This window comes from Microcaecilia unicolor, chromosome 4 (assembly GCF_901765095.1).
Source record: "Microcaecilia unicolor chromosome 4, aMicUni1.1, whole genome shotgun sequence".
Classification (NCBI taxonomy): Eukaryota; Metazoa; Chordata; class Amphibia; order Gymnophiona; family Siphonopidae; genus Microcaecilia; species Microcaecilia unicolor.
The window spans coordinates 24599360-24611721 of NC_044034.1; the positions used below are offsets into that span (position 1 = coordinate 24599360).

General features: G+C 40.9%; 1 protein-coding gene across 1 annotated transcript in view; it reads left to right on the forward strand.

The window, feature by feature from the left end:
- DGAT2 (diacylglycerol O-acyltransferase 2) overlaps positions 1 to 12362 on the forward strand; it is a 47432-nt gene that overhangs the window by 18499 nt on the left and 16571 nt on the right. The window contains exons 2-4 of the mRNA XM_030200045.1: positions 4883 to 5011; positions 7815 to 7922; positions 10075 to 10145. Coding sequence (XP_030055905.1) covers positions 4883 to 5011; positions 7815 to 7922; positions 10075 to 10145 — 308 coding nt within the window. The remainder of the gene's footprint in view (positions 1 to 4882; positions 5012 to 7814; positions 7923 to 10074; positions 10146 to 12362) is intronic.

The following is a 12362-nucleotide window of genomic DNA, read 5'->3' on the forward strand; positions in this document are numbered from 1 at the left end:
GCCCCTCCCATGTTCTATCAACTCTTTAGATTCTTTTATTAAGTTTGGAAGTGTATTCGTTCCTTTACCACAGGTGGAATGTTTAAAAAAAAAAAAAAAAAAGACTTTGCGTGGTCCATACCACTTCTCTGGTGGTTGCTGGTGAGCTCGGTTGCTGGAATATATATAAAACCTTAATGGGTCATACCACTTCTCTGGTGAGAGTTGCTGGTGAGTTCAGTTGCTGGAATATATATAAAGCCTTAAATATGTCATACCACTTCTCTGGTGAGAGTTGCTGGTGAGTTCAGTTGCTGGAATATATATAAAGCCTTAAATATGTCATACCACTTCTCTGCCGAGAGTTGCTGGTGAGTTCAGTTGCTGGAATATATATAAAGCCTTAAATATGTCATACCACTTCTCTGCCGAGAGTTGCTGGTGAGTTCAGTTGCTGGAATATATATAAAGCCTTAAATATGTCATACCACTTCTCTGCCGAGAGTTGCTGGTGAGCTCAGTTGATGGAATATATATGAAACCTTAAGTGAGTCATACCACTTCTCTGGTGAGAGTTGCTGGTGAGCTCAGTTGATGGAATATATATGAAACCTTAAGTGAGTCATACCACTTCTCTGGTGAGAGTTGCTGGTGAGCTCAGTTGATGGAATATATATGAAACCTTAAGTGAGTCATACCACTTCTCTGGTGAGAGTTGCTGGTGAGCTCTAATATGAATGGGCCATGCCACTTCTCTGGTGAGAGTTGCTGGTGAGCTCTAGTACTCGGTTTTGCCAAGGAATTTGTGGCTGCTAGGATTCCATACGGCACAGAAGTTCTTTCTTTCTTTCCTGCTTTGTTATTCAAATACTGAGGCTAAGGTCACATGGCCAGGGCTCCTATTGGCTCTCTAGAGTCAGAGTTTTTTCTCAGTCTCCACCTGCTGGTAGGCGGGCACAACCCAACAGTCCAATCCTGGTCCGGTCCGGAGGGACTAAAGGAAAGCAAATTAGCAGGTAAGATCTAATTTCTCCGCTGTGCACTATGAAATCATGCAAAGAGCTCAATACACAAATGTGAAAGAGCTGGGGTTTTGTTCCCCACCCCACCCCCAAAGTAAGAACTAGCCTGCAAATCCTTTTGCAGGCTCAAGTTGTAGTTTTTTGCAAAAGCTGTAGGAGACAAATAATGGCCACTTTGCAGTGGCACCAACAAAGTAAAGGATCCACTTTCCCAAACTGAAGGCCCCTTAGGAATCCCCGTAGAAGGTGGGGAGACCTCCATTCCCTGGTGACCTAGTAAACCTCATGCCTCTTCCCCAAGCCCTGACAAAGAACTAATATGATGGACATTGGTACCATATATTTATTAGGATTTATTTACTGCCTTTTTGCAGGCATTCACTCAAGGCGGTGTACAGTAAGAATAGATCAAACATGAGCAATAGGCAATTACAACAGTAAAAATATATTCAAGCAACGATACAAAGTATGGCATGGTATACTACTTGCAATGCCAACACAATATGTAATAGAACATTTTAATAGACACCGTAGGGTATCAGCAAAGTTAGAAAATAAGGTGATTAAAGAAAGTTGCACATGAGGTCAGAGAGACGGTTAAATATTATTTCAGCTAGGGTAGGAGTGGATAACCATGTCCTACTGCAGTATGTGCAGCCCGTTTCACTCCTTGTGTTGGTGTGTGAGATTAACAAGTTAGTTACTTCTTCCATTAAAAGCCTGATTGAAGAGCCGTTTGTGAACAAAGCAGAATTGAGCACATAAAATTTACATTGCATCTGATCTTAGTAGTTTTAAAATGTGAAAACAAAATAGTTGGACAAGGGGTGTGAAGATGCAAAGCGTACTCTTGGCCAGTCTTTAGTACCATCCTAATTATACTTGCTCTACCCAATTGCTTTCGGTTCTTCTTTATTTTTGCTGAGTTAGCGTGGTGCTTCATGAAGAGCTGCTTGAGAGAACCTGTGAAATGAAAGCCATCTTGAGTCTTTTGTGCCACAGGGTTGAGCTCAAATGTTCTTGAGCCTGCTGGGTTAAATTTTCCTCACTCTTCTTGGGATCCCTTATTCTATGCTTGCTGTTGTCATTGCTTCCATGGTATTTGTGATGTCACATAGAATTGGAATACTACCAAACTAGTGAAGCAAGAGTAGACTTTACTGAATGTGTCGCTGAGTTAAACAGGTATTTTGGGCAGGCCATGTCCAAAAAGTCAAGAGTCCCAACCTCTAAAAGTGTCAGGCAATGCCTGTGAAGACTACTTCTGATGTATAAATCAGAGTTTTTGGAACTGTTTGCAGAAGTGAGACTTCATCTACCATGCAAGTATTGTACTTGATATCCTTGTATACGTAAATTTGAGAGGAAGGTGCATCCTTTGAAGAGAACTTGTTAGTACAACAGGATCCAATTGCTAGTGGTCTTCAGTAGCATCTGCCGACCATCCTTTTACACTTTCATTTATGGCGTATGGCTCTTTATAATACTGCCTTTCGCTAGCAAATAGCAAAGCCGTTTATAATAAAATTAATAAGAGAAAGGAGCTCCAATTAAAACGGCAGATAAGAACAATTTAGTTTCAAGTAACGTTCAACACAAAACAGTTTTGTGTGTGAGGTTCTTAAAGACTTTTGTGTAGGATGTTGCTACCATGGGAGGGAAAGATTGATGTGAAACTTGGTCTATATCTGAATTTCACAAGTGTGAGCTTTGTAATGAATTTTATATAAGATACTTTTACTTCCTAATTCTATAAAAAGATGTCAAAATAGTGTGCACAATTTAATTGAACAAGCCAATTAGTGTCAATTAGCTTTAACAATTGGTGCTAATTGAATGCACATGCATAAATTTAAGCGCGTGATCCACTCCTAAATTTTACTGTTGCCCCGGAAAAGGGGGTGCAGAAATGGGAGGGTCATGGGCGTTTGGAGCAGATCACGGGCATTGATTCTAGTTACGTGTGTAATTATAGAAAAAGGGTGTTCGCGTAAATTTAGGCGTGGGCATTTGTACCATGTTTTTGTTGGTGCAAATGGACATACCTAAATTTTACGTGCGACCCCTGCGCTTAAGGGTGTTCTTTAAACTGTTCCTAACTTTAGGCATGGCGCTTAGAATAACACTTAAGTGGGGGGGGGGGGGGGGGGGGGGGTTGGCACCAGTTTTTTTTTTTAATATCCAAAAATAGTGGAAAAATGTACTTTAATAAAAGATGTCTTCAAGGCAAAAAAAAAGGGAAGTACTTCAACTAGGCAACTAAGACAATATATATCTCATAATTTATCAAAAGTAATTTTTGATAAATTACTGACCTATATGAGATATATAGTCTCTTGGTTGCCCAGTTGAAGTACTTCCTTTTTTTTAGGCACTATTTATAGAGTGCACCCCCTTAGCCCACAGTATCTAAAAATCCATGCAGGTTACAACACAAGCAATCGGCATCAAACAAAAATAGACCAAATTACAGTTTAAAACTAAAAATAGTAATGTAAGTGAATTCAAAATCAAAATATGCTAGTCAAAACATCTTTACAAAAATAGTAGCAGCTAAGCAATTGGGTGCAAATGATTATATGGCAGGTGGCTGGAATAAAAACCTTCAGTTGCTTTCTAAACAAAATGTATGTTGGTCACCAAATGCAGCTTTACAAGCAGAATATTCACTAGCATCGGGGTAGCTGGTGAGTGTATGGTCTCTTTCAAATGTGTTGGAGCATCAAGTGGGCCATTAAATTGAAGTGCCAACTCTTGTCCATTCTTAGAATACTAACTTTTAGTGTTCGTGCAGCCTGAAATTTACCCTGTGCTCTGGAAGACCTCTCTATAAAATATTGTATTTGTATGCTGGACAATGAAAATGGTTTGGCAGTGTAGAATTGGGTATGTGCCAAGACAATTGACTAACTGTAAATGTCTTAAGCTCTGTCCTCATCCTCCCATCACACCAATAACGTGGGGACAAGCTTGTCACTGGTATCTACACATTTGAGAGCTTTCCAGGGTCCAGTTGACAAATGTCAGCATGAACTGTGAAATTTGTTTAATGACTGGGGCCCAAAGCTGTATTCTGGAGGAGCTAGAATAGAGAACTAGCTTTTGTGTGTTTTCTATGTTAGTAACTTCAGCTATGTATCATGGCAGCTTGTGCTTCTAGTGGAACTAGCAAAGGACTGTGGAGCAGTAGCCTAATGGTTAGTGCAGTGGACTTTGATCCTGGCAACCTGGGTTTGATTCCTACTGCAGCTCCCTGTGACATTGGGACAAGCCACTTAACCCTCCATTGCTCCAGGTACAAAACTTAGATTGTGAGCCCTCTAGGGACAGAGAAAGTACCTGCATGTAATGTGTACAATGCTACATACATCTAGTATTATTAACATTTGTATAGCGCTACCAGACGCACACAGCGCTGAACATCCAACATAGAGAGACAGTACCTGCTCAGAGAGCTTACAATCTATTGAAATCAGTAGTAGTAGTAGTAGTAGTGATTGGGTGGGGGGAAAGATGGCTTAGTCTCCCCTAAAGAGCCCCAGTGTGTTTCTGTGGGGAAAAAAGCCATTCCAACAGCTGCTGATCACAGTAACAATGGCTAAGGAACTGTACCTGTCAAACAGCATTCGCTTATCCGCTTCCCACGCACAGACTTGGCTATTTTGTGTATGTCTGAGAGCAACACAAATGTGCATGCACTTCCCCTGAGGGATTAGAAAGGATTCCCATGAGTCATGCTCTGCATGCTTTTTCCACTTGTTACTAATAATTCAGTCTCTTGTAACAAGCTGCCTAGTATTTGATGTACTGCACTGTTTGAAATGTAGCAGTGAAGTAGTGTAAAGCACAAGTACGCTAACTTTCTTTTTTTCCCTTTGCAGGCACTGGTGCAAGCTTTCTGTCTGCTTTGCAAGAAATACCATCTCTTCCTTGGCTGTCCAAGTCCCAAATACAGAAGCAACTACAGATTATCTCTGTTTTGCAATGGGTTCTTAGTTTTCTTGCTATGGGTAAGAAGTCATTTCGGTGAAAAATCTGACTTACCAATTATCAGGCACCTGGTATTAAATCTCTAGAACTACTTCTGTATTGAGTCACAGGAGGGACTGCAATGCTTACTTGAAATAGAAGAAAATGAGGAAAATTGCAATAGGTATCCTATGAGCAGTGTGGGGTTTTTTTTTTGTTTTGTTTTTCTAGCGAAAAAGATGCCGGTGCTCAAATGTCAGGCCACCCTTCAGGGGTGGGGTGATTACTGAGGGACCCACACCACAATAGCCAGGCCCCCTGCAACCAGTCACAGAATCTATGACAAGACAGAATTTGTATGTAGAGCCTGAGCTCTATCATTTAAAATATGAGGACCATGTTCAAATTTAGCAGGCAATGGAAAAGGTGCCGGTACTGAGTACCCCCTCAAAAAAAAGCCCTGCCTATGAGGGTCATTCTATATACAGTCATGGGGTTTGCTCAAGTTATCCATAGATGCCAGCTCTGTGGATGCTTGAGCAAACACCCGGACTGTGTATAGAGAGGGGTAATTTCCATTTGTTTAGCAAAAGCTGACTTTTGTCTGCCACAGGTCCAAAATCTGATCCTGGAAGGGGGGGGGGGGGGGGGGGGTTCCCTTTGGTTCATGCCTTCCCTTTCCGATATCATCCATTCTAGAACTCTGTCCTACGTGATGGATGCATTGCATTGGAAGACCATACTATACAAAACAAGCATGACACAGCTCTGTCAAGAGTTTCTGCCTTTCCCATATTGCATCCAGTGGATGCTAATGGTGTCGCCAAAAGGGCACTTGACTGACTAAAAAAAAAAAAATAATTCTGATCCCCAAATCTGCACAGCGATGAAAATAAAGGGGATAGGAAGATTTCCCTATGAGGAAAGGCTGAAGCGGCTATGGCTCTTCCGCTTGAAGAAAACATGGCCGCGGGGAGATATGATAGAGGTCTATAAAATGAGTGGAGTGGAACGGGTAGACGTGAATCACTTGTTTACTCTTTACAAAAATACTTGGTCTAGGGGTCTTGCGATGAAGCTACAAAATAGTAAATTTAAAACAAATCAAAGAGAAGTTTTCTTCACTCAACATGTAATTAAACTCTGGAATTCATTGCCAGAGAATGTAGTAAAAGCAGTTAGCAGGGTTTAAAGGTTTGGATGGCTTCCTAAAGGAAAAGCCCATAGACCCCAGGGGTAGGCAACTCCGGTCCTCGAGAGCCGCAGGCAGGTCAAGTTTTCAGGATATCCACAATGAATATGCAGGAGATAGATTTGCATACCATGGAGGAGGTGTATGCAAATCAAGTTCATGCATATTCATTGTGGATATCCTGAAAACCTGACCTGCCTGCGGCTCTCGAGGACCGGAGTTGCCTACCCCTGCCATAGACCATTATTAAAATGACTTGGGGAAAATCCACTGCTTATTTCTGGGATAAGCAGCATAAAATGTATTGAACTTTTTGGGGATTTTGACAGGTATTTCTGACCTGGATTGGCCACTGTTGGAAACAGGATGCTGGACTTGATGGACCTTCGGTCTGTCTCAGTATGGCAATACTTATGTACTTTATGCATGTGGGAACAGCCCCTCCTTTTAACTGGGGTAAAGAAATAGCCTGCTAAGATGAAAATGCCAGCTTGTGGTACTTCTTCTTAATTTATTTTTAAAAAATTCCAACACTAGAGATTACACCTGACATGCGTGTTTGTGCTACTTAGTGCTCTGAATTAAGACTTGTTTGTGTTTAGAAACCTTGCACCGTACCTCTAGTTCTAAGGATGTATGTTCAGAGGTGCACAGCAAATGTAGTGTTCTGACACGAGTTTTAATGGGGTAGCAAAATATTTAAACTTCACTTAACCATTTTAGACCACTGTGTGTCAAGTTTGACTACGTGAAGCAGAATATAATGCTACTTTGAGTTAGGTGGATGGCATTTTTATGATGAAGACAGTAATAAGCACAGAGGCTGTCCTTTGTCCTTTTAATCATGCAAAACCAAAGGGACCAGCAATTGTCTTCAAAAAGTTTAATTGAACTTGGTTGACCCTGAGGGCAAAAGCACATTTGAAACTGGTAGAGATCACTATCAGGTCACCCAGTATAAGGAGGGGTCTGTCACATCTCTGCAAGGAAACTCTGAAAACTGGATTGGTTTCTCGGTTTCTTTTCCAGTGGTGGCCTTCTCTTCTGCAGGGAATCAAACCTATGCCAGCTGAGTCCCCAGCTGTTGCAAAGTTGGGTTGCTTACTATTGAGGCACCAGCTGGTAATGACAAATTAAGAATTGCTATAGTCAGGTGTTGGTACTTTTATATCTGTGCCAGCTGCCTTTTTATTTATTTACATTATTTACTACCCCGCACAATCCAGAAAGTTCTTGGTGGTTTACAGTAGTAACATGTATAGTTAAAAAATATAAATACAATAAAGCATAAAATCAACCTTAGTTAAACAGCAAGCAACAAACCTCCAAAATAAATAGGAGTAAAGTGTCAAGTCCTTCTCTAACCTTATTTCATGTACAGTAGGAGCGTCCAACACAAATTTGTAGGAAGAGGGATTTTCAGCATAGTAGATATCTGGCGTGGGACTGTTAGAAATAGCCTTAAACACAAGTAAAAGTACTGTATAGATAACTCTATGCTCAAAGGCAACCAATGTAACTGCTAAAAAAATAGATGCTCGTGAGCAGCCTACAATCACTCTAGCCTCTGAATTTCTGCCACTTGTAATGCCTGCAAAGTATTTTTTGTTTGCTATGTTGGACTTCTAATAGAGCTTCTCGCCCCACCGCAGGTATTGCTTGTACTGTAATTCTTGTGTACTTATTCTGCACCGACTACTGGCTGATCGCAGCTCTCTACCTTGCATGGCTGGTGTTCGACTGGAATACTCCAACGAAAGGTTAGGTTTGTTTTCTTGTCACCCTTTGAGCCTGATAGGTGCTCGTTTCAAATTCTTGGGCATATCCCATTTTATTACCTCTTAATATAATATGAACAAAGGTCATAATTCTAAAAAAAAAAAAAAACCCCACAAATTTCTCTGGTTTGGTCTTGAGCCACTGAGTTTGAAACTACACTTGGAAAGGGAATGGGCTACCTTTTTGTGCTTAGTCAAAGTGGTTTACGTATTATATACAGGTACTTATTTTGCACCAGGGGCAATGGAGAGTTAATTGACTTGCCCAGAGACACAAAGAACTGCAGTGGTAATCCTTACCTGAATTTAGTGACCTTAATCTCTGGATATTTGTTCTGTAAATGACTTCTATGCAGTATGCTGTACTAGAAGCCCTAATCCCCTGACTAGATTTTAAGGTTATTCTTGCATCTGTTTTTGTCAGTTCCTCCTCTGATCAGTATCTTTACAGCTGTTTACCTGGCTTTCCTTCTACCTGTATTTCTTTATTTTTATTTAAAAATATATATATTTCACTCAAAAGTAACAATTAGACCCTTGCTTGGTCCCTCTCCTCCATATACCCAACTCTTACACTAGTGGTTAGGGTGGGTGGACTTTGGTCCTGGGGAACCGAGTTTGATTCCCACTTCAGGCACAGGCAGCTCCTTGTGACTCTGGGCAAGTCACTTAACCCTCCATTGCCCCATGTAAGCCGCATTGAGCCTGCCGTGAGTGGGAAAGCGCGGGGTACAAATGTAACAAAAAAAAGTTTTTTTTTTATTTCTTGCAAATAATAAAGCAGGATTTACATTTGCTGATCATTGCAGTAGAGTACATTTTCAATTTGCAGTAGCTTTGCCCTGGCTTTTACTCACCCAACAATTGAAAATAAGGCTTTTATTTGTAATCTTGAAATTATGTAATTCTGTATAACGGTTCGTCTACATTTAGGTCCCTATTCTATGAAGGAAAACGGGTGCCTACTGGAGTGGAGGAGTAGCATAATGGTTAGTGCAGCGGGCTTTGATCCTGGCAACCTGGGTTCAGTTCCCATTATAGCTCCTAGGGGCTTATTTTCAAGGCACTTAGACTTACAAAGTTGCACAGTAACCTATGGTAATTTGTAAGTCTAAGTGCTTTGAACACACGCCTCCTTGTGACCTTGGACAAGTCACTTAACCCATCATTGCCACAGGTACAAAAAACTTGGGGGCCCCTTTCATGAAGCTGCGGCAAAATGGGATCTGCGCTGGCATCGGCGCATGTTTACCACAATGAGTAAAAGACAGGTCTTGTTGTTTTTTGTTTTGTTTTTTTCAGAAAATGGCCATGTGGCAAGTGAAGCGCTTGCTGTGCGGCCATTTCAGAGGGAGCACTTGCCACCACCCATTGAAACAGTGGAAGGTTAAGTGACATGTCCAAGGTCAAAAGGCGTGTCGTAGGATTTGAACCCTTACTTCCCTAATAAACCTTGCCTTCAGTATCTGCATTTTTCTTGTACCACTGCTGCTTGTGGATCTATCAAACCTCTCCTGTACCGATTTCCTGGTTCTTTCTGCTGCTCTGACCATGCCAGTATAGAGTCTGCTCTGGTTGGATCCGTGCCTTGTTAAAGGCAGGGGGAAGAAGGGGACTACGGAGCTTTCGTAAATAAGAAATGTTTGGATATTCAGTTCAGAAAGTAGAGCCAGTATATAAAATTAGATCATTCTCACTAAATATCCTGAAAAGCAAGGTTGTATTATGACAGAGAATAACAATGCTTTCCGCAGTGACACCTTGCTTTCCTGACTAGAGGACATCTGACTGATTTTGTTTGGTATTTAGCACATAGAAATGATTTTAATTAGCATGGTTCAAAGCAACTTAACAATGCAACATACAATCGTGTCTTTCATATGTTTTGTGCTTTTGTGCTAATTTGATACGGGTATTGTCATGTAATGCTGATGTTGTTCTGTCTTTTCATTTTTGTTTCTTTATTTGCCATGGATTGTTACTTTTGGTTTTTTTTCGTTTTGTTTTGTGTTATGCTTGAAAAATCTTAAAAATATGGAACAAGGCAGATGTGCATTTAATTTATCTCTGATTTTATGTAGTTCCACCTGTGCATATTAATCTATAATCCTTTGACTCTTAACACTTTTAACAGGTGGAAGGAGGTCTACGTGGGCTCGTAACTGGGCAGTGTGGAGGTACTATAGAGACTACTTTCCCGTACGGGTGAGTAATGACCTTGGCAGATTGAAACATAAATCTCTTGGCTTTTTTGGAAGGCAGCACTCGCTGTGTGTGGCAGCAAGTACTTGAGAGAATCTTTCTAAATGTTACAGAACATGGGAAATGTGTAACCTTCACTCAGGATGTTCCCCCCCCCCCCCCCCCCCCCCCCCCAAAAAAAAGCACATTTGGATTAAATAGACCACAGGGATTTTAGTGTATGTGTTAAAAGCCAATTAAGGGTTCTTTTACTGAGTGTGCGCTGAAAAATGGGCTGCGCTAGTGTAGGCGCAGGTTTTGGGTGTGCGCAGATCCATTTTTCAGCGCACCTGTAAAAAAAAGGCCTTTTTACAATAATTATTGCTGAAAATGGACATGCAGCAAAATAAAAATTGGTGCGTCCATTTTGGGTTTGAGACCTTACAGCCACCATTGACTTAGCGGTAAAGTCTCATGCAGTAATCATCTACGCACATAGAATGATTATTAGCGCCTGGTTTTTATTTTCCAGCGCAAGTAGCAGACGCGTAACAAATGAAATTAGCACCCGGGCCACGCTGTAGCCGGGCCGTAACTACAAATTGACAAGTGTAGGACACGCCTAAGCGGCTTAGTAAAAGGGCTCCTAAGTCCTTTAATTATTTCACTCTTTGATATTTATCCTTCTAAAATCACTTGAAGCAGGTTATAGCAGAGTGTAGTCATCCAACAGTGAGATCTGAGACGATTATTGTATGTTTATGCATATCAGAAAAAATACATACGGGGCAGAAAACTTTCAAAATATCCCAAAAAGAACATCAAACGAGCAGCTTGCTAATAGGATGGCTAACCCAGTCTGTGAGGAGCTATGAAAAATCCCACAATTTGAACAAACGAGGCCTCAAAACTCATTGGTCTGACCAAACGTGTCGGTCTATCCTCGGAGGGGTTCCCAGATATTATCATTGGCCCCACTAAATTATTTCCAGAAAAGAAAGCGACAAACTCCAATAAAATACAAAAAAAAAAACGGAGGGAAAAAACCCACACATCTGGTTTAGGCATAAAAAAATTCACAAAGTTCCAACACACCACTGGTAGTTCACGACTTTTATATCAAAATACAGTTCCAGAAGTACTTAGCTTGACTGAAGAGGTATCTTTCCCCAATATCAGCTCCTCAAATTTCTACCATTCCAGTGCATAAAGGAACTCTCCAAGTGCTGCAGAACATGAACAAATCCAGCGGCCCAAAACAGTGATGTGTGTTGGAACTTTGAGGATTTCATGTGGATATTATTTTTGTTTTTTGATGACTAAAACAGACTCTAGATTTTGGCTATTTTTTCCCTGGTTTCTTTTTATTAGGAACTTTTTCTCCGTTTTGGAGTTGGGGTTTTTTTTTTTTCTGGAGATAGATAAGTTAGTGGGGCCAATGATATCTGGGAACCCCTTTGGGGATAGACTGACACGTTTGATCAGATCATTGCTTTTTGAGTTTTGAGGCCTTGTTTGTTTAAATTGTGATATTTTTCATAGCACCTCACAGTCTGGGTTAACCATCCTGTTAGCAAACTGCGTGTTTCATGCTCTTTTTGGGATGTTTATGCATATAACATACACAAAATGAGTCTGTAAAATTAGTATAGCGTGCACACTCATATAACACATAGGGGTTGTGGCTGGTGCATAAAAATGCATATAACACACATGTTATGGGCCAGATTCTACATATGGCACTGAAAAAAATGTGCTTAGCGGTATTTTGTAAACCACACTTAAAGAACAGTACTGGGCAGACTTCTACGGTCTGTGCCCTGAGAAAGGCAAGGACAAATCAAACTCGGGTATACATATAAAGGGAAATGGGACTTGATATACCGCCTTTCTGAGGTTTTTGCAACTACATTCAAAGCGGTTTACATATATTTAGGTACTTGTACCATAAATTATCACATACCATGTAGAGTTTTATCTTGTTGGGCAGACTGGATGGACCATACAGGTCTTTATCTGCCGTCATTTACTATGTTCCTATATGTTTATGTAAAGTTAGGCGTGGTTTATAGAATACGCATAGTGGCCATCCTGCAACCAGAATTTAGGTGCAGCCATCTACTCCAGCTAAAACCTGGTGTAAATGCCCATGTCTTGTTTAGGCGCAGATCGGGCATATTCTGTAACAGTGCACGTAAATTTTCAGGAACACTCGTGACCTGGCCCCGCCCTCTCTTGTGA